Source organism: Vulpes vulpes, chromosome 14 (genome assembly GCF_048418805.1).
Source record: "Vulpes vulpes isolate BD-2025 chromosome 14, VulVul3, whole genome shotgun sequence".
Taxonomy (NCBI): Eukaryota; Metazoa; Chordata; class Mammalia; order Carnivora; family Canidae; genus Vulpes; species Vulpes vulpes.
Window position 1 is genome coordinate 111,001,160 of NC_132793.1, and position 26,799 is coordinate 111,027,958.

Below are 26,799 nucleotides of genomic sequence, written 5' to 3' on the forward strand. Positions count from 1 at the left end.
TAAGATTGAAAAATTATTATTTATTTGACAGAAAATTTTTGAATAAAGAAATGGCAATTAATTGGTACTTACATGAATTCAAAATATTTTCACTAAGCACCAAATGGAATAGTTCTCAATCTTTTCAGTAAGAACCTCTTTATTACTGAATGACTGCCTAAAACTTAACCCGTTTATTTAGGTTTTTTAATCAAGAAATCTAAAGCTGCCAATCAGGGCTTCTAATTATTGGTGTGAGGTGGCCAGGTTAACAACCTTGATGTCATATAATGTGAGTAAGAACAACTTTTAAAAGCTTTGTTTAATCTATACTGGGGGGTTGGCCCCAGGCTCTATACTCTACACACATGCACACAAACAAAAATGAATAATAAGCATTACGCATAAAAGATAAATAAGTGGTCACTGTACATTCAGAGGGGAACAATGCCTACTTCTCATGAGGGGCACAGAGAGATACAAATCACTAACCCCCCCCCCCCCCCCCCCCCCCCCCAGGGAGAATCAAACAAGGCTGGCAAAGAGACAGGAAGTCCTATGTCCTTGGGGTGCAGCAGAGAGGACTCGCAGAGGCTTCAGGGACCAGGTGGCATCCAGGCCAAACAACCATGAATGGATGGATGTCAATGTTAGATAGGGAGGAGCCTTCAAGGCTGAAGGAAACAAAACAAATCAGGATGCCTGGCTGCAGAAGTACTGCCTGTTTAGAAAACAATAGAGCATTTGTTTTACATTAGGAAATGTAATCTGATAAGAGACTGTAAACAACAGAAAAAGGAAAATCCCATCTAGGGAGCACCAAGAGCAATGCCCTTCTGTTTTTCTTAAGGGCAGCTCAATAGAAAATCTCATTGGTCCGTGTAACCAACAAGAGGGTAAAATGTCTTCCCAAACACTGAAGCTCCCATGATTTTTGAGGATGGGGAGTTTGCTGAGGGTCATCCCCTACAGCCCATTCCCCACCTGGAAGCCCCAGTCCTTTGGAATCAATGTCACTTATTAGCAAGGACCAACCTTTAGTGGAAAATTCTGCTACAAAAAACAAAAATGACACAAAAAAAACTCAAAAAGAGATGATCATAGCAAACTTTAACTTCTCATACTGCATGAATGCCTGCCTCAACTGTCATGCTAAAAACAAGGTCTGTCCCCTTAAATTGACTCATCCCTGCAGAATGTAAAAATTTATCATATCACTGCTCTTACTTACTCCACACCTACACCCCAAAAAGGGAAAAATACCACACAAAATATAAACTTCCCCAAATAAAAGTCAACATCAACATAAGGATCCTACTGTACTATTACTACACTAACGTAGGATATTATAATCCTTTCAATCTATTTACAAAATCTCATTCTGAGAGCTCTGGATGCATTACAAACATCACTGTATTAGATTCCTCTTCTTGAGGTAATTTAAAGTCTTGAAACATGCAAATTTACCTATTTCTCTGTACTACCACTAAGGGATAATTGTCATAAAAGGTCTAAAACTAAAACCCTCATCCTCTCATTCTCAGATCATATCACACAAACTAATCTAAAATTGGAAACACAATTAAGTCATACAAAAACAAAAACAAAAAACAGAAAAAAAGAAACACAAAAGGGAAATCTGTAAGTGGCATCACACTAACAGTCTAAACTTTGCTAAAGACAAGAAAATCTACTGGATTTACCCAAACCCAAACTATAGAGGCATTTTATAAAGTACTCAAGAAATAATGCTTATAAAAATAAACGGAAAATTTTAGGTGAGCTCATCAAACAAAAATCATCTTTCTTTGGTAAAGAGTTCTTCCAAAATGTGTCCATAAGAAGTGATGTTTGTCAACACTGGATCACCTTCAGGCCGGCTTTGACTCAGGTTTGCTTCATTGGTGCAGGGATATTAGCAGACGCCTGCTCGAGGTAGGCCAAGGAGCCCTGAGGGATTTCAGCTGGCTTTTTGTGCTGCACGTTGATGTCCTCCAGTACCTGCTGCCAATGCCTCAGTTTTGTCAAGTGTTTCTGGACCAGAGCATCTTTCCGCTGTAATTCATTCCTCAGTTCTGAGACATCCTACAAACGAAGACAATGAAGTAAGAGCAAACTCAGGAAAAATGAAAATAGTTTCTGATTTGGTAAGGGCACTAAGAAGTAAATTCAAAATAAGAGAATCGATTCAACCACTGTACGCCCATTACCCTGGTTGGTTCCACTACCCAAACAACCCAGAGCAACTCCTCCAATGGAAGATGCCTGCCTAACACTGAGGGCTTTTATTTCTCATTTTCTTTTAATAAGTAATACAGATGTTCCAATATTCTAAAGTACCAAAAAGCAGCCAAAGAAAACCAGGCTCTTTCCCATCCTGGTCCCCAGGCTCCCAGTCTCTCCATCCAAAGGCTACTGCTCAGAATCCAAAACACCGAAGAGTCTGAAACAAACGTTAACAGCAGTCTATAAAGAGTCCACGACCACTGTCCTATGCATTCAGAATAAAATATTAGAATCTCATATTTCCAGGGCTTTTTAAATGAACACTGGCATTATAATTCTTTTTTAAGGCCTGGCCCTGAACACACCTATGTTCTTACTCAAGAGTTCAAGTCAGAAAATGATCTGACATGACAAAACTGTAAAAATATCATCTTACCCTTCACATTCTCAGCAGCTGATGTCAATGAATAAATAGAATGGTTACAGTTAATTGGGAATAGTTACTCCAAAAAGTACCAAAACAAATCATTTCGATTTAGAGCTTCTCATTAGGGGCATCCAGGCTTCTTGGGCAAGATGATTCTTCTCCCTTCCACAATGCACGAGGCAGGCTTTGGCCGCAAATACGAGATGCCAATAAAGCTTCCCAGTCACTGTGACAACCCCAACACATTTCCAAATGCCCCAGTTTCAAACAACTGAGATAAATGAAATCCTGAGTCTCAAGGAACCTGAAACAGAACATTTAATCTTTGATTCCTTGAACAAAACTTGAACCCATCTCATGTGTAAGGCAGCCAGGGATGTTTCCTTCCCAAATGAGCTTGTCATCTACATTAATGGCTTCTCCACCTTTTTCAAGCAGCAGAACCTTTTCTGTAAGAAAAGTCTTCCATAAAAGACAGCAAATGAAACTGCTCCATTTGAAGCCCATCTTGCCACCTCTATCCCCTGGCTCCACTACCTGCCCAGCTTGTCCTCAACACTGACAACTAGCAACGTTTATACTCATTTTATAAAGACCTACTGTAACCCATGGGAAAAGGGTGTGTATCTCATTTAAAGCACAGAGGGAACCCTGATAACATGTGCTCTTCCTTAAAGCTGAGGAGAAAAGTGAGTTCCTACCTCTTTGATAACTTGTTCTGGTTTCTGGACAGATAACTGCAATCTTTTTTGTAGGAAAAAACATTCCGTCTGTCTTGCAATATCCAGAAATTTCTGGATACACTGATCAACACCTTATAAAAAAAAAATATTAAGAAAAACACTAGATACATGTATCTTCCTCATAAACGAACAGTCAAAATATCAAAACATCACCTTTCCATAGATGTAATCTGGAATTTTAATTTTGGTCGCAGGAGTGATATTGACTCCCAACCCCCATGTATTAACCAACATTAAATAGCACATAATTTGTGCTTTTATGAGCTAAATGATACCTTACAACAACACAAAAGAGTTCCTCTGAAGAGCGAAAACCCAGAGATTTTAGCAATTAGCATCATGACTTCCAGTTAAAATGTAACATGTAATATATGGTACAAAAAAAAGTCAGAAACCTTGGTTGCCTCTGGGGAAAAAATTCAGGTAGGGGAAGCACAAGGGACTTTTCTCTGTGACACCTTCAAAAAATAATCAGAACTTTTTTTTTTTTAAAAGATTTATTTATCTATTTATGATAGATGTAGAGAGAAAAAGAGAGAGGCAGGGACACAGGAGGACGGAGAAGCAGGCTCCACACCAGGAGCCCCACGCTGGGTCCCGGGACTCCAGAATCGTGCCCTGGGCCAAAGGCAGGCGCCAAACCGCTGAGCCACCCAAGGATCCCCAGAACTTTTTTTTTTTTTAAGAAAAAAAAATAATAATAATAAAAGAGCAGTATGCACTGTTGGTTGTCACTGTCCTATACCAAAAGGGAAAACTCATTTTAAGGGGATCATTATTAGTGACATGTCAATTAGTAAACTGAACAGTAGCATCTAGACAGGCTGCATAAATCTTACTCCCTGGAAAAGTTCTCTTAGGATACAAATGGAACTGAAACGCATCCAGTGTGAAATCAGCAGCTGGAAACCTTGCTGAGGGCAGCCCGGCTGGCTCAGCGGTTGGGCATCTACCTTCAGCCCAGGTCATGCTCCTGGAGACCCGGGATCCAGTCCCACATCGGGCTCCCTGCATGGAGCCTGCTTCTCCCTCTGCCTGTGTCTCTGCCTCTCTCTGTGTGTTTCATGAAAACATAAAAATTTTTTAAAAAAAGAAAAGAAACCTTGCTGAATGAAGGCACGAACACAGTCTACAAAGAGCGAATTCTTACCAGTTCTAATTTCTTCCTGATCCGTGCCATTGACGTAGTCCTGACTCACAAGAGAGGCAAAGCAGGCCTGTGTGATCCAAACACGGAAGAAAAACGTCATTCACATGTCAAAAACCTTACTTCAGAGCAAGAAAGGACTTGTCTTGGAATCCTTCAGTGGGCCGACCGGGTCTGGAGCCCGGCGGAAAGGACCCAGGGCGCAGCAGGCTGACGTTACCCGTGGTGGATGAGCCAGTGTTCAACACGCAGGAAGGCGGGAGGGAGCGACCAGGAGTGGGCCCCCAGAGGGGAGGCGGAGGGGGTGGGGGCGGGGTGGGGAACCCGAACAACCGGCCGCGAACCCAGACGGGTCCCGGGCTGGGGGAAGGGCAAACTTCAGGTCCACGTGCTTTGGGAAACCTAAACTTCACGTCTCCGCCCGCAGACCCGGGCACAACTCCGGCCAGCACTCAGCGTGCAGACTAAAACAAGGGACTCAGGTTCCCAAGCCTGTGCCCCCCCCCCCCCCCCCCAATCTGTTAGCCCGATGCGGGCATCGCCGAAAGACACAAGAGCCCAGGGCGCAGCTTACCTTTCAGGGAAGAAGGGAGGCTGGGAAAACAGACGTGCCGATCTCATCTTACCTCAAAAGAGGACTCCAACTCGTCCACCAAGGTGCTGTTAGAAGCTCTCGGAGGGCCTGGCGCGGCCTGAAGAAGCGAAGCCTGGCCCCTGGAGTCCCCCGGGTGCCCAGGTGGCTGCCCCGAGAACATGCCTCCCAGCGGAGCCGCCATTTGTGGAACGACGCGCTGGCGGGGGCGGGGGGGGCGGGGGGGGCTGCGCCTGCGCAGGAGCTGGCGCCCCCGGCTCACGTGACGCCGCCCGTCACGTGACTCTGCGGGCGCCGCAGGCGGACCTTGGGCTCCGCGGAAGCTGCGAGTGCTGGTTTCACTTCGGCCAAGCCTTCTCGGCGTCTGGGCTCAGGTAAGCGGCTGGTGGAAGGAGGGAGGCACCCAGTCACTGCGCAGTTACTGAGCGCCTACCGTGCTCCGGTGACTAATCTAGGCCCCGTGGATGGAGCGGGAACAAACTGGCAGAGTCACTTCTCCATCCTCTGTGCGGAGGGGCGGGTTGGGGCAGAAAAACACCTGAGGGCGTTAAAGCTCCTCCCGCCTTAGATATTTATGCTTACACTAAAGCCACTATGCGGTCTTTCAGTAACTTCCCTTTAGCACTAACTTATCTTTCCAGAAGCAAAGTTTTTTTTCCCCCCCGTTATATTCTTTACAGTTACCTGCATTTACCGAGCCTTCCATGTCCTAGGCTCTGTTTATTCCGGGATTTTAACGATCACCCGAGTCTCTGTTGTAGAGTCTACTACTGTTTTTGTGGGAAAGCGACAAACACACAAATATATATATAGCAATACTGCAGAGGTAAGTGCTAAGAAGAAAAATGAAGCCCAATAAGGAGATGGCTAGTGATGGATTTGAGATGGGCGGTTGAAGTCTTTCTTAAAGAGATCGGGGCTAGACTGACTAGAATGAAAATTTAACCAGAAAGGTTTTCTAGACCGGGGTGGGGGTGGGGGGGCTTGAAGAACCTGCCTGGCATACTTTAAGGAACCACAGAAAGGCCAGTAGGGCTGGAGCCAGGGAGGCAGAAGTAGCCAGAAAAAGCAGAGGCTCCCCTTTGCTCATCAGGTCTCAGCAAAAGTGATCTTAGGAGCACCTGGATGGCTCAGTGGTTGAGCATCTGCCTTCAGCTCAGGCTGTGATGTCCTGGGAACGAGTCCCACATCAGGTTCCTCACAGGGAGCCTGCTTCTCCCTCTGCCTGTGTCTCTGATGAATAAATAACAGAAACCAAAAGTAATCTTCCTGGTGTCAATTTAAATTAGCCCCACCCTCCCAGCCACTTCACCCTGTTTAGTTTTCTTTATAGCACTTACATATTACCTTGTTTATCTGAAATGGTGTGTTCATCTGTCTTCGTTGACAAAGTCACCTGACACAAATACACCAACAGGAGTGGGAGTACAAGCTCTGTGAAATTAGGGCCTGCCTTGTTCACCTGTATTCTCAGCACCCAAAACTGCCTGGCATATTTGTTGACTGAACAAAAACAACACCATAAGGGAACTAGGGGACTCTAGTAGTTCTCAAACTTTAAGTCTTAGGATCCCTTTACACTCCTAAAATATTGAGTACTACAAACATTTTTGTACTACAAACACGTATGGGTTGTGTCAGTATTTATTCAATTAAAACTTAAAATAGGTAAAATATCTAGGTATTAAAAACAATCTAAAAAATATATTTTAAGTAAGCCAGTTAATGTATCTTAAATATATGTTAACTTATAAAAACAAAAGAGTTGGAATCACTTCACATTTTTGCAAAAGTAAAAGACACTTCTCATCCACATGTAGTCTTCAACTCCAATTGCCAACTGGGACTGCAAGAGAGCCTTGAAGCTAGGTGGTGATACACATTTCCCAGCCTGGATTTCCGATGACCATGGGGCTGCTTCAGTTTTCGATTCCCTACTCCAGCTACCTCTTAATACTACCATATTCTAAACCACTACTGTTTTGGATTTGGTGCTCACCATAGCCATGCCTAGTGCTGATAGACAGACATGGGAATTACCACCTGCCTCAGAGTGTGGTTCTGAGATGAGTCAAGAGTTTGTGTAATACCTGGCAGCCAAATGCACCTGCAGTAACAACTAAATTTCATCTCAGCCAAATTAGATAAGCACATGAATCCAGGATTAAGTCCTGCCCTTTGGATCCCACACTCTGGTAAACACAAGAGTTCTCTTGTTCCTGTTTATAAAAAGCCGGATAGAAAGCTTTGCATCAAATCCCTGCTTCACCTTATGAGTCACTGAGAAGAAATCTAATTCTAGTTTCCTTCCACAAGCCAGTGGTTCCACTTCTCCATCTTTGACAAAGGAGCTTCTGGACATGGATACGCGGAGGAACTTCTTTACTCACTATTCCTGCCTGACTTCCTTTAATTCTGAGAAACAACACAAATATGCATGTCCATGTTCATTCCCTCTCTTATTTATTTATTTATTTATTTATTTATTTATTTATTTATTTATTTATGATAGAGAGAGGGAGAGAGAGAGAGAGAGGCAGAGGGAGAAGCAGGCTCCATGCACTGGGAGCTGGACATGGGATTCGATCCCAGGTCTCCAGGATCGCGCCCTGGGCCAAAGGCAGGCACTAAACTGCTGCGCCACCCAGGGATCCCCTCATTCCCTCTCTATAAATCATTTGAAACTCATAATATCCTCTTACATGTCAAATTTTTAAAATATTAAAAATAGAGGTGCCTGGATGGCTCAGTTGGTTAAGCTTGTGATTCTGGATTTCGATTCAGGTCATGATCTCAGGGTCGTGAGATCAAGCCCATGTCAGGCTCCGTGTTCATTAGGAAGTCTGCTTGAGATTGAGATTCTCTCTGTCCCTCTGCATCCCTTCTCCTGCACTCTCTCTCAAATAAATCTTTTAAAAAATAATAAAATAACTCCAAATAAAATAAAATAACTCCAAAAAAACTCAAACAACAGTCCTTAAAAAAAAAAAAAAAAGATAGATCCTATTCATGGATAATTCAGTCACCTAGATACAAAGGAAAGGAGAGCTTTGTCCTAAATCTGCATAAGGAGAATTTTGAGTGGCTGTAGTTCCAGGTGGTAAGCAAATACTTTATGAACAGTCCCTCTTATTGGTCTTGTTCTTTAACACAAAACATATCTCACACCCATTCAAGTCAAGTCACTGAACCAATGGGAAGCATAACAGTGTAACAATTAGGAACGCCACCTCTGGCCCCCTAGGATTTAATGCTCTCCCAATTACTAGCTTGATGACACAGTTGACATGTCCTTTTCCTTATATGGGGATAATAGCACCTACCTCATCAACTAATAAACTCATCACTGAGTGCCCTAAAGTGGTTATTAACATTGAGAAAATACTGTACCATCACGTAACACAGCCAAAAAACAAGTTATGCTGTAATAGTCACTGGGTTTACAGTAATACAGAATACGAAGGGCTACACCAGAAAGCACAAAAAGTTGATTTATTGTTTCTGACAACTGCATAGTAACCTTTACTTTTATTCCTAGCATCACAGCTAAAAGATGACTTCGCACATCAATTAAAAACATATACTCTGAAAATTAATTAGGTAGTTTTTAAACATTTAGTCATTCATAGAATATCTTAAAAATCTTGGCCAAGCAAGAGATTAGCTTTACCTTTATAAATCTCTACATAAGACAAATCAAGGCAATCAAATTCTCTTTTGTTCTACATTTTTAAATGTAATTCTTTGTTTCCTTTAAAAGATATTTTTCCATTCATTCAAAAATATTTTGAGGCTTAACTGCCCATTTAAGGCAGAATGAAAGAATTTTAGAGCATCTGAACTAAGCATTGTTTTCACTGAAATGAAGCAAGAATTCTATCAGGGTCCTTGTGGGCCTTCCAGTCATGCCCTTCCGCAGATATGGAACTTCATCTTTGTTGGTCATCACACCTGCTATATCTAAATGTGCCCACTTAGGATGAGTCACAAATTCTTTCAGGAACGCTGCAGCTGTACATGCTCCTGCAGACCTGAAGAGAAAGATAACCATTTTTTAACCTCATGTAAATGTGCACTGAAAATTTCATTAAGATCCTCTATTCTCATTAAGTACCTTCTATGACCAGAGAGCAAAAGTCAAGCTTATGAGATTAAGAACTTAACCCAAAAACTACTTTCAGAGTATTTATTTTCAGACATAGCTTTAGGCAATAAAGGATAAGATTCCTCTTCCTCATGGTAACAAATTGACCTATTTTTCATCTCTTCTCCTTAACGATTTGTTTAAATTGACTTTAGATTTGAAAACATGCAAAATTTTGAACACCAGATAGAAAATACCTTGAAAATTAAAGACATGAGAAATTAGTACTTATGAGCACTGTTATCAAAAGGAAATGGGCTATACTTTCTGTGAAAGGGCATAAGACTTAAAAGTGGTCATTTTGATAACCAATGATTGTAAAAATGTACTTTCACAGCTCCTTTACATACCTATATTTTCCAATGTTATTAACATCAGCAAGTTGGCAATCTACAACTTGTCTTGTATAATGTTCAAAGAGAGGCATCCTCCAGACACGGTCGCCTGTTTCAATACTGGCCTAAAGAAGAAATAGGTACAATAATTGGAAGACTGCATGAACTATATTATGGTTAAATTCACAACAATGATGTATTCAATGCAGGAAGAACTATTCTGTACAGAATCATTTCAGGTAATGAGATGATTTACTTAAGAATTATAAAAGAAACGAGTTGTACGGCATTTGCCAAAATCATCTGTTCTTATGGATCTCAATTTACAATAAGCTGGTAGCTGGCAGTACTTCGACTTTATGGGATTGACTATGGGGAAAGTCTTTGTGATGCCTGTCACCTCAGTGTGCTAAGAAACACATGTCTGAAAATGTACCACCGAAGACCAAAGCCCATGACAAGGTGACCTCATTCAGTCACATAATCATATACACACTCATTCACATTCATTTACAGAGCACCACCAAGTGTTGGGGATATAAAGTTTAATATCTGAGCCATCAGAGGGCCGAGAGGCTAGTGGAAGAAACAAGATACACAGACTATTTTAATAGACTATGCTCAGGGATCCCTGGGTGGCGCAGTGGTTTGGCGCCTGCCTTCGGCCCAGGGCGCGACCCGGGATCGAGTCCCACGTCGGGCTCCCGGTGCATGGAACCTGCTTCTCCCTCTGCCTGTGTCTCTGCCTCTCTCTCTCTCTCTCTCTCTCTCTCTGTGTGTGACTATCATAAAAATTAAAAAAAAAAAATAGACTATGCTCAGAGATAAGCCCCAAAAGTGAAAAGTCAGGAAGCAGCAACAGAAGCTAGTTATTTGGAGACGTGAGTAAATAGTAGCTGAATCAGCCCCAGGTTGAAAGTAGCTGCCTCTGGGAAAACAGACCACAGACTGCTGTTGACTGCTGACTGGTCTTTAAATGTTTATGCACACGGAACTTTTTTTTTTTTTTTAAGAGAAGCTTAAATTAAAAAAAAAAAATCAAGACTACAGAATTGTGGGTGCTTGATAAAGAGGGACACTGGGTGCATGACAGGCCAGAGGAATGCCCCTGACCACCAGCCCTGCAAGGAGACAACTGAGCTAAATGTCACAAGGATTGGGCTAGTAGAGTAAATTTAGGACCATAAACCAACATCAATAATGTATTCAAGGACATTCTGGATTTATCCCTCACTGGCGCATATAGTAAGCTATTCCTTACTTGTTGAAAGAGGGAGGTGCCGGGGGAGCTACCAAGCAGACACACAGGGTCTGGAGCTCCAGAGAGAGATGGGAGCAAGCAGCAGAGAGGTGCTAGCCTAAGCCATTGGGCTTCCCCATAAAGATGGGGACAAGGAGAGCACATGGCTTAGGACTGAACACCCACCAAAGGGGCAAAGGAAAAAACTGGGAAAGGAGGCTGAAACAGTCAGTGAGGAAGGAAATCAGAGAGATGATCACAGAAGCCAAGAGTGGGATGTAACCGAGAGGTTGCAGTTGCATGCTGCCTCCAACCAGGCTAGGTAAGGCTGAGAGGGTGGACCAGGGAGAGCCAAAGGCAGTGGGTGAAGGCCTGGGGGGAGGAAGCAGGCTGGCTAGGAAAGGGTGCATAGGAAGCACAGAGCACAGCAGCCAGAAGTGTCCTTATCACCGCCCACAAATGGATCAGGACAAGCCCTACATACTCACAACACGCATTGACTAAAGGTCATCCCTTCCTTGACAAAGCTGTCCTCCTATCTTTTTCTACTTCAGGGAGTCTACATGATGGCTGTAGTGTTTGAGTCACTTTCACATCACTCTGAGCCACAGGAGGAGAGGGGAACTGTGGCATCATACCTATCATTTGGGGACATTTATAGAGAACACCAAAGCACACTGAATAGAGAGTATTATCATATTTCCAATTCAAAGGCAAATCTAGGACAGAAAAATCACAGGGGTAATAAAACATAAAAAGTATTGTTCTAGGCTAGGATAATTTGATCATTAGTCTCTACATCTTATTTGTACCTCAAATAATTTGTTCCACAGCCAGGATGAATTGGTGAAGACCCCAGTGGCACCGGACCCCAGGGCTATGTCCATGGCACCTGCAACACACAAGCCTTCTGGTCACTGTTCAGTCTCTACAGGCAGGATGGGTGTGTCTGCTGCTCAAACCAAAACTTTGGCCTTTAATTTGATTTTTAATATCTGCTTCATTTGCAAAAATAGTGCACCTGAGGAAAGCCTTACTGTATATATTTAATGTCTTCCTAGTTTCTCAACTAGAATTCAACTTCAACTAAGAAAATGTAAAAAAGGAAACAACACCAAATATCACCAATAATCTCATCCTCAGCATAGCCATTATATATTTTTAACATTTCCTTTCAGATTTTTTATGAACTTTTAAAAAAACATAATTAAGACCATACCGTTCATATCTGAATGTGTCCTTCCTCTTTTAGAAACAAATGGTAGAAAGCAGTTTTAAGGATTCTAAAAGTCTACTGGGTAGAGATATCAGAATTTTCTTTCTATGGGACATTAAGGCATCTCTAGTTCCTCATTATCTTTAATCACATCTCAGTAAGTATCTGCCCTTTTGTTTTTGGAAAAGAGTATTATTATTTTATCAGACTTGTTTCATCTTCATTTCCTCCTCCAACAAAGGTGCACTCATTGGCTGACTTCTCTTTCTACAGTAATAGATTTTTTTAAAAGATTTTATTTATTTATTTACTCATTCATTCATTCATTCCTGAGAGACACAGAGAGGTAGAGGCAGAGGAAGAAGCAGGCTACCTGCGGGGAACCCAATGCGGGACTCGATCCCAGGACCCCGGAATCACACCCTGAGCCGAAGGCAGACGCTCAATCATTGAGCCACCCAGGCATGCTCTTCATTAATAAATTTTTAAAAATCAAGGTAAAAATCCAGATTTCCAGGTTATTTGTGGGCATACATTACTGATCAACAATTGCAATTAGGTCCTATGGCTCAGCGCCACCTTCTCTGGTTCTGGGACCAGCTCCCAGCAGTTTCATTTGTTACTTGCCTAGCCCTGGCTGCAAGCTCTGAGGCAGGGATCATGTTTGATTCCTAAGTGTATGCTCAGGGCTTTGCGCACTGCCTGGCACACAGGAGCTCAGTATTTATGCAAAGAGAAAAGCAAACCCCGCTATCATTCAGTAGTACTAGGTCACTCACGGAACGTTAAAGGAAACACCACAGAAGCTGAAGGAAATTCCATAGTTTTCACAAGGTCATGCTTGTTCTGTGTAATACAAGGCATGTCCAGATTGCTCCTTAATCTTTAACTGTGGCTTTACATGGTAGCTTTTAGCTTTACATGCACTGCTTGTTAGCATCTTCCCCAAGGAAAATGATACTTGAAAACATAATTATAGGGACACCTGGGTAGCTCAACAGTTGAGCATCTGCCTTCCGTTCAGGGTATGATCCTGGAGTCCGGGGATTGAATCCCACATTGGGCTCTGTGCATGGAGCCTGCTTCTCCCTCTGCCTGTGTCTTTGCCTCTCTCTGTCTCTCTCATGAATAAATAAATATTTTTTTTTTAAATGAAAATTATATACACTGTTTTATAAACTTTTTTTTGACAATAAACAAAATTTCCCACATCCTTCCATTTCTTTGAAGTTGGGATTGGTGGTTGTAGGACACTCCAATGAGTGATCCCCTAGGCTTGCATGCTTGTGGATAAATATTTGCACACATCTCTGATTTAAGAAATAAAGCTTAGAGCTGTCATTTCATTTTGTTAATCTTGATTATAACCCATTTGCCACACATACACCATGATCAGGCGACTCTCCAGGGAAGGGAGTAGCACTTCAGTATCCCATTCCTCTGTGCCATCGGGACACGGGATTGTACATTCTTCCCAAAACATCACCAGTAAATTTTACTGATAGCTGGTTAATCATAAGGAATTTCCAACAGTTGACAATTTAAAAACAAAAAGTAGTGACCCGTATGTAAAAACTTAAGATTCTGCATGACAACTCAGGTCTGTTTGGGTCATTTGTTCCTTCAGGTTTTGTTACTCACTACCTCTCAATTCTCTCTCAAACCTTCCACTTCTCTCTGCCACTACTGCTACCACCATCATCCAAAACTACTGTAATAACTGCCTTAGAAAAAAAAAAAACATAAAACACAAACTGGTGGAAATTTCCAAACACACATAGAGAACAGTATAATAAATGCACAGATACCTGTTAACCAGCATTAACAATTACCAGGTGTTTCATCTACACTCCCTGCCCCACAGATTATGTTGAAGCCATCTGCAGATACTGTAACAGTCATCCGTAACACACACTCACTGCATCTTCAAGAGTTACCAAGCATACTGCTCATTGGCCTACCTGGCTTGCCAGTCACCTCGGGCCCTTCTCCAGGGCATTCTGCACCCTGCCAGCACGGGCCCCGTCACAGTACAAACATGTCTTATTGTCCACATTGCTTCCTGCTACACTTGGGTCAGGACAAATCCCAGTAACACGTCAAGGCCAAGCCAGGGTCTGGTGCCTCTAAGGATGCTGGCCTTGTGTGCCCGCTCCAGCCCCACTACGTTCTTCCCAGTCCCATTCACCGCTGCCCCTACACGCCCCAAAGTGAAGGGTGCCCTCCGCCAGGATGCTCTTCCTTCCTTCCCTCTGCCCAGGAATGCCTCCTCCTTCAGATCCCCCAGCTCAAGCAGCAGGTCTCAGACATGATGCTCCTCAAAGAAGAATGTGATATGCTCTACTAAAGCAGTAGCAAATGACAGATGTAAATATTTAATATGATTCCACTCGAGATCAAGGCTCTAAACCTGATTTCACTACATACTTTAGAAAATGTTCTATTTTCTACATACAGTGACACAACTGCTACCATCACCAATTTCAGAATTACCAATTAGCAGAGGCATACTTCCTGTTTCTTTTCCAAGGTCCATGTGGATCTGTATATTGATGCTAACTGATCAAGTTACCAGAATTGTCATAGTCTCACAGAAACCTCAATGCTCCAAGGAAGGTGATGTCACCATTCTATTCTGTCCTAAATCACAACCATGCATGAGGAAAATGAAAATAGGTAGCATGAGTGGATGGCCATCTCCTGAACACACCATGGCCCCTACTGTCTGGTACAGGCCTGCCTTTTCGAGGATCGTAACATTTTTAGTGCCTGCCAGGCCAGGGATATGAACCTGTATCCTCTCACTTCATCTGCACAAGAACACCTCCTGCCAACGAGGTGCTACTCTACCCCTTTTACAGATGAGACAACTGAGGCTTTGTCCAAAGTCACATGATGTGAAGATGCAGGACAAGTTTTAAAATCAGGTCCTCTGTCTCTGAAGACTCTGTACATCCTCCCACTCTCTTGGAAGATGTTTCATACTCTCCCCTTTGATCACCACTACTGGAACTCAGAAGGGGCTCAGTCAACATGCAGAGGGACTCACAGCTAGGCCAACACTCGGGCCTACACTCCCTGAGTGGAAAGGCTCACCTAGTTTGCCTCTTGCTTACCTGGGGTCAACCTTCCCACCCTCAGACTAAGAAAAAAAAGGGTGAGGGGTTAAGTGGAGGGAGCTGTGATTCCTCATTTACAGAAAGGGTATACACTACTACCCACTTCACCACTGCCCCCCAAACACCGGCCTCAACACCTCCACCCTCCAGCTCATGTTTGCTAATTCGAAAAAGGAGACAAAAGACCACCAAAGTACTGTCATACTAGCTTAAAAAAAGGACTCCCAGCAAATCTATGCACTATTGTTAGAGCCACACAAAAGGAAAAAACATAAACTGATTTCTGCTAAAATAAAGGCTCACATGGGCAGAGGAAGAATTAAAACCAATGGATAAAAAAACGATCTGTTAATCTTAAAAAGCCGGAGACCAAAACAGAATGAATCCCTGGAAAGAGGACTGTTGGATGAAAGACTACTACTATTTGCTTCCTACAGCAAGGCAATGCCTGTTGTCAACCCTGCAGGGAAGGAGTTCGTTACTCTACAGAACCAGTGGTGCTCTAGCCTTCCTTCAGCCAATGTCTGCCATGTGCGGGCACCAGATTAAAGAGGCTTCCTAAAAAACACCTCCCAAACTCCACAATCCTGTGTGGGGCAAATGCACTGATGTTCCAGCGGGTCAGGTAACTTGCCCAAGGCTGAAGGACTATAACTGAACAGGAGGAGATACCTGGTCAGCCCTGCCACTCAAGTTTCACACTGCACAGCCTCTGTTAAATGAGAACCTTCCTACCCACTCACCACAATGTTTTTGTTTCTTTATAACATCAAGTACAAAAAGTTCAGAAAACTCAGCAAGCATCAGATACATTATGATTAATACAAACAGCTCCTGACTTGAGGATTTATCACTAATCTTTTCAGCTCTGTATCAAGTAGCAATCAGGGGCACTTGGGTGGCTCAGTGGTTGAACATCTGCCTTTGGCTCAAGTTGTGATCCCAGAGTTCCGGGATTGAATCCCACATCAGGCTCCCTGCAGGGAGCCTGCTTCTCCCTCTACCTATGTCTCTGCCTCTCTCTCTCTCTCATGAAAAGATAAATAAAATCTTAAAAAAAAAAAACAAAACCCAATAGCAATCAAATCACAAAACATCTCTTAATGTCATTTTCAGAGGTTACTCTAGTTGGGCTGATGTAACCAACTTGTTACTTCTTTTTTTAGAATTACAGCCTGGAATGTTTTAAAACAACAAACCTTATGTTTAAAACAGTTTACAGCTGCAGAACAATTCCCTTGGTGAAATATATTTGAATGCAAGTGGAGCGAGCCAACTTTCAGGAAAATCACGCCTCGAGTTAACATGTGCACTCCACACCAACAATATGGCTTCCTTCAGACAAAGGCAGGAAAAACATGCTGTCTGACCTGTTAGGGTGGCGGCATTGATGATGATCTTGGGGTTAAAGGTGTGCGCATAACAAAGTGCATCGGCCAGTATAAGCCTCCCCTCAGCATCAGTGTTATCAACCTGCAAAGAGAAGGGCCAAAATGTTAGGGTAAGATAATACAAGTAAAGAATATCAAAACTTGACATAACACTGTTCAACTTAAAAGTGAGAAAAGCTACTGTGATGTTTGTCAGACTGCCAAACACATTCTTATATTTCAATTATAGCAGGAATGTTTAATCTGAAGAGCAAATATAATTTAATAATCCTTGTACCAGAGCTATGACCAAATGACTTTGGAAGCAGAAATAAATAGAAACAGTCTGGCCCATTGTACCAATAAATGTCTAGCAGGAAAAAGGAAATTTCAAGATTTCTGAAAACAAAGAGGCTAAAGAGTTTAGGAAAAATTGCAGTGAAGTGGCAGCCTGGCTCTCCAGACAGGAGAACTCTTGCAACTTCAGTGACTTGGTATATATAGTTTTTTAAAGCAGGCTCCACACCCAGTGCACAGCCCAATTGGAGGCTTAAATTCACGAGCCTGAGATCAAGACCTGAGCAGAGATCAAGAGTCAGACACTTAACTGACTGAGCCACCCAGGAACCACTATATATATTTTTATTCTTATTTTTTTTAAGATTTTATTTATTTATTCATGATAGAGAGAGAGAGAGAGGCAGAGACACAGGCAGAGGGAGAAGCAGGCTCCATGCTGGGAGGCTGACACGGGACTCGATCCTAGGACTCCAAGACCATGCCCCAGGCCAAAGGGGAGGCGCTGAACCGCTGAGCCACCAAGGGATCCCCTATATATATTTTTAAGTTCTTTCTTTTAAACAGAAGCCAGGCATTATGGATGCTAGGTACATGCACACAGCTGCCCCAGCAGAGGACCTGCTGCCACATCTCCTGGAGCATGGAGTCCATGACTCATGATAGTGTGCTCCACCTGAACACCAAAATGGAAAAAGTTAATCACGGCACAGGTCTATGTCTAGAAAACAGCTCATGCCTTTCCTGCTTTGCCATGCTTTACAGGCCTTGCTACAGATTTGTGGTGATTTGTGTGTGTATGGCAATAGGAGGAACAGTTAGATAGGGAAAATATTTTTTAAATTCCCATAAAGGAGGTGCCTGGGTGGTTCAGTCAGTTGAGCATCTGCCTTCAGCTCAGGTCATGGTCCCACGGTCCTAGGATTGAGCCCCATGTTGTCAGGCTCCCTGATCAGTGGGGAGTCTGCTTCTCTCTCCTGCCAGTCCCCCCTACTTGTGTGCCCATGCCCACACTCTCTCTTCCTCTCTCAAATAAATAAATAAATATCTTTGTAAAAAATAAAATATAAATAAAATTCCCATAAAGAATACCTTTGACTTTATATGAAAAGCTACTTGTAGTAAAGACACTGCCCTCCCCCCCCAAAATGGAGCCCATGCTCTGCTTCCATTCAAAGTGTGCTTATGTGGCTACCAGGGATTCCTCTAGGATCACCAGAATAGAGAGGGCTATGTTTTGCATTCACACACCTGTATAGTCTTCCCATTCTTGGCTTTGACAACATCCCCAGGCTTGTTGGCCTTACCACTGGGCATATTTTCACAGAGAGGGGCCAGACCTATTAGAAAAGCGTAGATAAAGGAACATGGAATGTGCTGGGCCCAAGCTCACCCCCTAAAAGACCAAGGCCACTGGTAGCCATCAGAAGTATGCCACAGACACCACCTTAATCAAGTGATCAAATTTAGCAGCACCAATGACCCCACTGGCATCATGTGCGCCAGCAACAGTAAGTCTACCTCACTCGGGTGGTGGTCTCACCAAGGAGTCTAACCTGATTCTATTATGAAGAAACAACCAATTAAATCCAAATTGTGGACCATTCCAAAACAAGCCTGAACTCTTCAAAACTACTAATGTCATAAAAGAAAAAAAAAAAAAGACAAGAAAAAGTTTCCAGACTAAAAAAAATTAAGAGACGTGGCAACCACATGCGATGTGTGGTCCTTAATTGGCTCTTAGATTTCAAAAATAAAAACAAGTAACGTGTGTATATGCGAACATGAACATTTTTGTAGACAACTGAAAAGTCTGAATTAGGTGACTGAATCAATCCCTGGAAATGATCATGGTATTGTCATTACCCAGGATGTCCTTGTTCTTACAAGACGGACACAAGCTGAAGTATTCAAGGATGACATGTCATGCCTATTACTTTCAAAAAGTTCAGCAAAACAGGACAAGGATACTGGCGGGGGGGGGGGGGGGTGGCACATCTGAGACAGACCTGGAGTCCAAGTACACCTTTAGCTAGTATACCAGAACGGATGTGACACTGGGCAAAGCATTAAACCAAGTACCTCCATCCCCATGCTCCCTGAAACATGGGAGATTCCTAGCACTGTGCTTGGCATCCAAAACTACGTAAAGAGCTGCTGTGCACTGAATGCTTTTTCTGTCCCAGGCATTTTCTGTATATCAAGCCACTTAATTAGCCACAATCCCTGTGAGACAATCACTAAATGTGCTGGTGGTGTCCTTCCACCCTGACTACTGAGCATTTTTCACTGGAGTAAATCACAGACTCAACATTATGTGCCCCTGACTGCTAACCAGTTTTTGCAAAAGTACAAAAAATCAATTCTAGCTATAGTCCACCAGTGCAAAACACATTTGACTCAATTCATTCAGACAAGCACACACTTAGCTAAACAGCTTTTGCTTGATGAAAAGCATCTCTTAATCTTTTCAGGTTAGTGGAAACCACGTTTGCTGTCTCTTCTGCCATCTGACTGGATTCGAGAAGTCTCCAGGACACCCCCTGCACACCCTCACCTACGATGTTAATGGGCAGGTTCAGCTTGGCTGCAGACACGATGGCGGAACAGATCGTGGCAGCTCCTCCCATGTCAGCCCTCATGAGGTCCATGTTTGCGGCAGCCTTGATGGAGATGCCACCACTATGGGAAGAACGGACAATGTGCAATGTCAGTGCAAAGAAGGTCCAAATCACTTTCTTAAGAAAGGATACATATGTGCAGGCACCATCTAACTGGCAAAGAAAGTTCAAATTTCTAGACTGAGAATCTGAATAATCTCAACATTTGTCAAGGGGACATTGCGGTCTTTATGAAAATACAGATGAGTGTCTTACCTCATTTTGTTTCTTTTTGAATGAAATGTAAGCAGTATCAGTGGCAACATTACTACATCATGGAATCCGTGCTGCTCAAATCCCATCCCTGTATTTGCTCGTTAACTCCTGACACCCACACAGATTTGTCTTTTCTGGAAATTTTATGAATGAACCTGAGGCTCACACACTATTATGGAAAGCCAATGACCTCAGAAGACTGGAGGGATCCCTCTCAAGCCACGGGACAGACGGACAATTCCTTCCGACACCCCTAAGGAGATGAAATCTTAATTCTCACTCGCTTGGGAAGCACTTGATAATTAGACGGCTGTCAATTACATCTAGAAGTGAAGATGATCCGCTGGCTCAGAATAAGAAAAGAACCACTTTTCATTCAAAAAGTCCAGAAAGAACCCCATCAGGGGTGGTAGCAAAAGGAGTGTACTGGTACATGAGGTCATTCCATCTACTCACATCTTTCTCACTCTCCATGCATAGGACTATAGTTCAAAGTAGCCACCAATCAAGGAGCGCCAGTTATCACTGCTCACCTCTTAGATCTCTCTCAAATGCATCCATTTCTTTTCTCCCGTATCCAACCTGGTGAGGCCACCACCATGTCATGGGATGTTTGCCACGGCTCCTCTATATTCAGGTCTCTCTGTACCAGTCCTACCCCCTTCATTTCATTACTCACACAACTACCATTTTTACCAAAATAAAAAATGTCTACGCCAACAAGCATCCTGGTAGGTTTTGTGTGTATGTGTAAAAAATCATAACTGGATTCTAAAATTGATATGTAAATGCAAAGGATGCAGCGAAAGTAATTTTGAAAAAGAAGAGCAAAGCTGGGAGACTCCTATTACTACATTTGAAGACAAAGCTGTACTCATGAGACACTTGGTTGCAAGGTCCTGGGGGAAGGGCAAAGAGCCCAGAGTTAGACCCACAATTATATGGTCAACTGATTTAGCAATGGTGCAAGGTAGTTCAATGGAGAAAGGGTAGTCTTTTAAACAAACAGTTTGGCAACAAATAGACATCCATATGGAAAAAAATAAGAACCACAATGCTTTCCACAGCATGCACAAAAATTCAAAATGGATCGTAGCCTTAAATGCTAAAACACTTAGAGAAGAAAACACAGACCTTGGCATTGGTAGTAACTTTTTAAACAGAGCAACAAAAGCATGAAATATAAAATTAAAAATTGATAAATTACACCATCAGAATTAAATCTCCTCTTCAAAAGATGTCACTTAAAAAAATGAAGAGCGGGCAGCCCAGGTGGCTCAGCGGTTTAGCAGGGCTTTCAGCCCAGGGCCTGACCCTGGAGACTCGGGATCGAGTCCCACGTCAGGCTCCCTGCATGGCGCCTGCTTCTCCCTCCGCCTGTGTCTCTGCCTCTCTCTCTCTCTCTCTCTGTGTCTCTCATGAATAAATAAATAAAAATCTTTTTAAAAAATAAGTAAAAAATAAAATAAATGAAAAGCAAGCCTCAGACTGGGGAAAAAATTGCTTTCAATACATTCATCTGACAAAGGATCTATATCTAGAACATACTTTTTAAAAACTCTAACTCAATAAGACAAACATTCCTATAAAAAAGGCCAAAGAATTTGAACAGACACTTCACTAAAGATAAACCAACACCAATAAGTACAGTGAGAAATGTTAAACACTATTAGTCATTAGAGAACTAATCAAATCTCAATATTAAACCTCCAAGCTATTGCCATATGTCCCCTGAAACAGGTAGAATCAGAGAATGACAGTATCAGATGCCGGGGAGGATATGCCACAACTAGATCCATGTACACTGATGGGGGGAATACAAAATGGTACAACCACTCTGGAGAAGTTCGGTCATTTTCTATCAAGTAAAGCATGCAGTTATGATGAACAAATTCTGGTGTTGCCATTATCATGGAATACAACTCCACAACAAAAAGGAACCAATTACTGATGCGGCCAATAAGGTAGATAAATTTCAGAGACATTATGCAGAGATAAAGAAGGCAGACATAGAAGATCAAAAAAATCAAAATGATTTTCTGGAACAGAAACACTCATATACAGCAACCCAAAGACGACTGGTAGCCTGAGGCAGGCATAGAGAAAGAACATGGGCAAAGTGCAAACAAGAGCTGTTCGGGGATGATGGAAATGTTCTATTTTCACAGGAGTGGTGGTTGTTGCAGGACTGTGCATTTTTGTTAAAACTCCTCTAACTGAATACTTCAAGGATGAATTTCACTACATATATAAAACTCATGTCATTCTTTCCCTTGGCGAGAAACCCTTCAGTTACTTCAAATTGTTCTTAGACCAAAGTCCAAAACGCAACCGGGCCCAGAACAACCCAGCTCTGCTTAGTCCTCCCGTGACTATGTCCTTCCTTCCTCACCATGTTCAGTTGCAGCCACTCCCCTGTCAACACCAGGAGTTCCCTCATCCTTCCCACCCGGCAGCCTCCAGGCCCAACACCCTACCATACTAACTTCTCCTACCACTTCCATCTTTAGCTAAGCCTGTCACTCCTTTGAGGAAGCTTTCTCTAAACCCAAAGACGAGGTCAGGACTCCTTGCTAAATATTCTCATAGCACAAATTCAAGTAGGGATTTACAATAACAATATACTAGACACGAAGTATTAATGCTACATCGAGATAATAGCCCAAGACAGTATAAAATCATCACAATTAGCAAGGTAATTAAAAACAGCATAACCTTCATTCTCTAATTTTTATTTGCTGTAGTGTTATATAATGGACACTTAGGTACAATAGCATATGCATGTAACTTAAGAATCAACATGCATATTTTGAATAATATAAACTGGAATCTTTTACTAATGGACTATAGACCAATACTTCGAAGGAGAAAAGGTGGACCTGTGGGTGGCAGACACAGGAAGATTCTTCTGGCAGCCAGCTCTGCCCAGGATGGGTCTCATAGCTCCTGGAAGCACTCCTATGAGGGCTTCACTCATTCAAGTTTCAAAAAGCTGCTGAATAGGTGTGCATGTGTACTGGAGACATCCAGATTCTACAGATCTATAGAAGCATTTTCCAAAGTAGTTTCCATGGACCATGAGTCCCATGAGAAATAAATTCCCTACAAAAGAAAATCTAGAAAATGCTACATTCTGTGCCCTGAGAAGTCCTGTAGTTAAAAGCAAAACAAAAACAAAAACAAAAACAAAAACCAAAAAACAAACCAGAACAAAAATCTCACATGTTTTATCTACCCTAGTTTTTGGTCAAGTAATCTTTTTTAACCCTCATGGTTAATTAGAATCCATCCCTAAAACCAGCATTCAGCAGCCAATGTTTCCTGTGGGAAATAAGGACCTATACCACCTCCTTCACTTCAGCTTCTCCTTGCTTGAAATAACCATACAGTTCCCAATCCTAAGGAATACTATGATTTAATAAGATTAATAGAGCTAGGCGGATCCGCTAAAGAAAGTAACTGGAAGCAAGCAAAGAAGAGATGGCATGATCCAAAGAGCTGCATCGCTGTTATTCACAGAGGAAAATCAAAGTATATTGTGGAAAGATCTTAAGTCATTTTAAAGACAGACCCAAGTTTGACTTCCGACCCTAGGTATGAGTTACGGGACTCTGGGCAATTATTTTACCTCTCCACGTCATGTTTCCTCTACTTGTAAAATACCTGCCTCACTCCTAGGAGTAAGATCAAGGATAACACATGTAAAATGCCTTCTAAAGAGTCTCTCACACCTGTAAGCATTTTATAAATGGCAACTTAATACATCTAAAGTAGCATAAGATTGGACCAAAACCATGATTCTGAAGCAAACTTTATATGAACAAGTACATACAAAGCATTCACCAAAATACAAAGCACAGATACATAAAGAGGTACCTGTCAAAAGTGATTCCCTTCCCAACAAACACCAGGGGTGCTTCGCTTGCATTGGGGCTGCCTCTGTAGTGAATTTCCAAGAAGACTGGAGGCTCGTCAGAGCCCTTGGCCACACTTAGGAATGATCCCATTTCCTGCTCCTCAATCCAGGATTTGGGTCTACAGGACAGAAAAGGAGAAAAGTCAATATGCATGGTTATCTCTATTTCTAAGTGACTTAGAAAAAGTTTGTCCACGCATACAACTCTTAAAATGTATACACACATTTAATGCTTCCATTATTACATACTACTTGCTTTCTGTATATTCTTGGGCCACCTGATTCTGAGCCTGTTTCCTCATCTATAAAACAGGTCAATGATACATCTTTCAAAAGACGAGCTACAGAATTACCAAGAGAATTCACCCACAGTGCACAGTACAATGTCAGGTAACAGGAGAGTCAGTAAGTACTTACTGCTTGATTTGATCCCCCTAATCTGCTGATATACATCTAACGTTTTAATGTTAAGATGAAGTTAGCAAGGCTCTGGGACCATAAAGGGTGCTTAAAAGCAGTTACGGGGTGAAGTGCTTTATTTTTTTATATTTTTTTAAATGACCAAAGAAATCAACCAATAAAAACAAAAAAACCCAAAAAGATATACTCCAATGACTGCACTAAAGTATCACAATTCTTTGCTTTTTTATAGTTGCTGGAATTTGATCTTCTCAATGCTGTCACACTATTTCTCACGGTTTCAACTGCAGCTTGAAATGTCTGCTTTAAACAGGAAAACTAGTAATTACAAACAAAGGATTGCCAAGGGTGATCTAATGGGAACAGTCTGTAGTACCAACCAGAAAACAGATGCCATATTGCTATTCCTGGCAGGCTAGGGGCACAAAGGTCTCTGTATTGATCTCTGGCCACAGTAACTGGGCCACGAGAGAAATCCTACACTCCCACAGGCAGAGCAGAAACAACCACATCCAAGGAGTGCTCCTCCTACACTTGCCAACCCCTTTGTTAAAACTATTAAACTAGGGTTTCATCCTGGAGAGATGGCCACCACACCTCAGAGGGGCAAGAACATAAAAACAGAAGGTATGACAATGAAAAAAGCAATTTAAAGCAGCAAGGCTATAAAATGTGGGTATTTTTTTTTAATTTTTTTTTTTTTTTAATTTTTATTTATTTATGATAGGCACACAGTGAGAGAGAGAGAGAGGCAGAGACACAGGCAGAGGGAGAAGCAGGCTCCATGCACCGGGAGCCCGATGTGGGATTCGATCCCGGGTCTCCAGGATCGCGCCCCGGGCCAAAGGCAGGCGCCAAACCGCTGCGCCACCCAGGGATCCCAAAATGTGGGTATTTTTAATCACAAACTCAGTACTTGATCCTTTATGAAAGCCTTGGCCTTCTTGAAATCCAATCTGTATTTCTGTGACTTACATTCATCTACACTAGAGCAGGTTTGGTGCAGCTATCTCAGTTTAATAGGCTCTACCCTGCCCACCTGACCCACCTCAACTCTGGCTGAACCTTCCCTTGGCTGGCCCACAAGCGCTGGCAGTTTCCCAATGGGCCTCTGTATATAAGCTTCAACATCTGAAATGCCTCGCCCCACTCTCTCCATTTGCCAACTTCTAAGCAACCTTCCATACTCTGCTTAGGCACCATTTCCATTGGCAAGCATTTCTGCCACTTTGAGAACTCTCGACTATCTGTTCCTGCAAGATCTTCTGCATATCCCTTTTTCCTGTCTATTCCTTTCTATAAACTCCTCGCTTCTTTGAGGACAAGACCACCACTAGCCATCCTGTATGCCAAATTCCCAGGCACACAGAAGGTGCCCTCACTGGCATGTAACCACACAGCCACTGTTGGCTGACACAAAGTAGCTCTAGTGTCTCCTCAAATAAAAACAAGGAACAGTTTTTGCCAAGATACCTTTATAGAGACTGAAAATTAAACACATACATGCTAGCCATTCCAAAAATATTATCAAGCTCTAAATCCTGTGTTTTGTACAGATTACACATTTTTATTCACTCTGTCTAAATCAGAGATTTTCATGAGAAATGTGAACTATAATCACAATTAAGCACCAAAGAAGTCTTTTAAGTGCAAGCTCCCTTGAGATACAACACTGGTAGTAAAGAATTATTTAAATAAAGCAAATATCTGTTGATTCATTTTAATCATAAATCCCCCAATGTTCAGACTGGGTGTAGGGGATTTGCTTAAAGAGTTATGGGGAGATCAGAAGATAGTAACAGCACCTAGAGCAGCAGGCTTTTATGTCCTGCAGCCCACTGCTAACGGTGACCACTTAGGGCTGCCCAGAAACACCAACTCTGGTACCTAATTTGACAATCTACAAGGCAGAGATTCTCATTTCATGCCAACCTAGGCAGGCTGAGTTCTTTGCTTGTGTCAGAAAGAGGAAAGATAGAAAGTATTCACCAAAACAAAACACAATGTATAAATTCCTCAACAAACAGAGTTACCAATTGATCCAACAGTTCAACTAATCCTTACACACCCAAGAGACATGAAAACATATTTTCACACAAAAACATGTACACTAACACTCAAAGCCCCATTACTCACGGTATCGAAAAGGTAGAAACAACCAAATGTCTACCAATTGACGGCTGGAGGTAGAGAGGAGATGGAAATGAAAAGTGCCTGCTAATGGGTACAAGGTTTCTCTTTGGGGCAATGAAAATGTTCTAAAATCAATTGAGGTAGGGATGCCTGGGTGGCTCAGCATCTGCCTTTGGCTCAGGGCATGACCTTGGGATCCCAGGATCGAGTCCCACATCTGGCTCTCCATAGGGAGTCTGCTTCTCCCTTTGCCTGTGTCTCTGTCTCTGTCTCTCAAGAATAAATAAATAAAATCTTAAAAAAAAAATTGATTGAGGTAATGGTGCCACAACTCTGTGAATATAGTAAAATTCAATAAACTGTCCACTTTGCAGGTATTTATATTGTATGCTACGTGAACCATATTTCAAGAAAACTGTTATGAACACACACACATATATATACACACATGTAGCGTGAAGTCAAAGTGCTCTCTCAAAGGCATAAAAAGAACCTCAAATTGAGCTTATCCCAGCTTGTCCGTGACTGCAAATAGATCATCTCATCTTCCTGGTCTTGAGTTATTCATCTGAACCCTGAGGGAGCTGGACTTTTAGAATCTCAAAGGCTCTTGTCTATA

At 42.3% G+C, this 26,799-nt stretch overlaps 2 protein-coding genes and 1 long non-coding RNA gene across 4 annotated transcripts in view; 1 reads left to right on the top strand and 2 right to left on the bottom strand.

Annotated features, from left to right (window-relative positions):
• On the bottom strand, nucleotides 1–5,432 carry MED28 (mediator complex subunit 28). Of its 2 annotated transcripts, XM_025998712.2 has the most exons (5): nucleotides 5,149–5,332; nucleotides 4,526–4,592; nucleotides 3,334–3,446; nucleotides 1,849–2,064; nucleotides 1–700 (listed from the first exon to the last, which is right to left on the bottom strand). In XM_025998712.2, exons 1-4 carry the CDS (start codon nucleotides 5,296–5,298, stop codon nucleotides 1,867–1,869), a joined length of 528 nt encoding a protein of 175 aa, XP_025854497.1. In that variant the 5' UTR covers nucleotides 5,299–5,332; the 3' UTR covers nucleotides 1–700; nucleotides 1,849–1,866. The 2 variants fall into 2 exon arrangements, with proteins under 2 accessions (XP_025854497.1, XP_025854489.1); XM_025998704.2 differs by having other exon boundaries at nucleotides 1–2,064; nucleotides 5,149–5,432.
• LOC140595495 (uncharacterized) lies at nucleotides 5,409–20,437 on the top strand. The gene is made up of 2 exons (XR_011997161.1): nucleotides 5,409–5,488; nucleotides 19,310–20,437. It is a non-coding gene; the product is annotated as an uncharacterized lncRNA (long non-coding RNA).
• Nucleotides 8,588–26,799, bottom strand: part of LAP3 (leucine aminopeptidase 3) — a 26,172-nt gene continuing 7,960 nt past the window's right edge. The window contains exons 7-13 of the mRNA XM_025998690.2: nucleotides 23,588–23,746; nucleotides 19,393–19,517; nucleotides 18,087–18,175; nucleotides 16,539–16,641; nucleotides 11,646–11,725; nucleotides 9,609–9,718; nucleotides 8,588–9,145 (exon numbers count right to left, since the gene is read on the bottom strand). Coding sequence (XP_025854475.1) covers nucleotides 8,956–9,145; nucleotides 9,609–9,718; nucleotides 11,646–11,725; nucleotides 16,539–16,641; nucleotides 18,087–18,175; nucleotides 19,393–19,517; nucleotides 23,588–23,746 — 856 coding nt within the window. The 3' untranslated portion in view covers nucleotides 8,588–8,955. The remainder of the gene's footprint in view (nucleotides 9,146–9,608; nucleotides 9,719–11,645; nucleotides 11,726–16,538; nucleotides 16,642–18,086; nucleotides 18,176–19,392; nucleotides 19,518–23,587; nucleotides 23,747–26,799) is intronic.

Excerpts from the sequence above, each read along its gene's own strand:
- MED28 (XM_025998704.2), bottom strand. The coding sequence starts at position 5,298 with ATGGCGGCTCCGCTGGGAGGCATGTTCTCGGGGCAGCCACCTGGGCAC. Across the intron at positions 4,593-5,148 it reads AGTTGGAGTCCTCTTTTGAG|GCCTGCTTTGCCTCTCTTGT; the intron begins GTAAGATGAGAT and ends TGGATCACACAG. Across the intron at positions 3,447-4,525 it reads TCAGGAAGAAATTAGAACTG|GTGTTGATCAGTGTATCCAG; the intron begins GTAAGAATTCGC and ends TTTTTTTATAAG.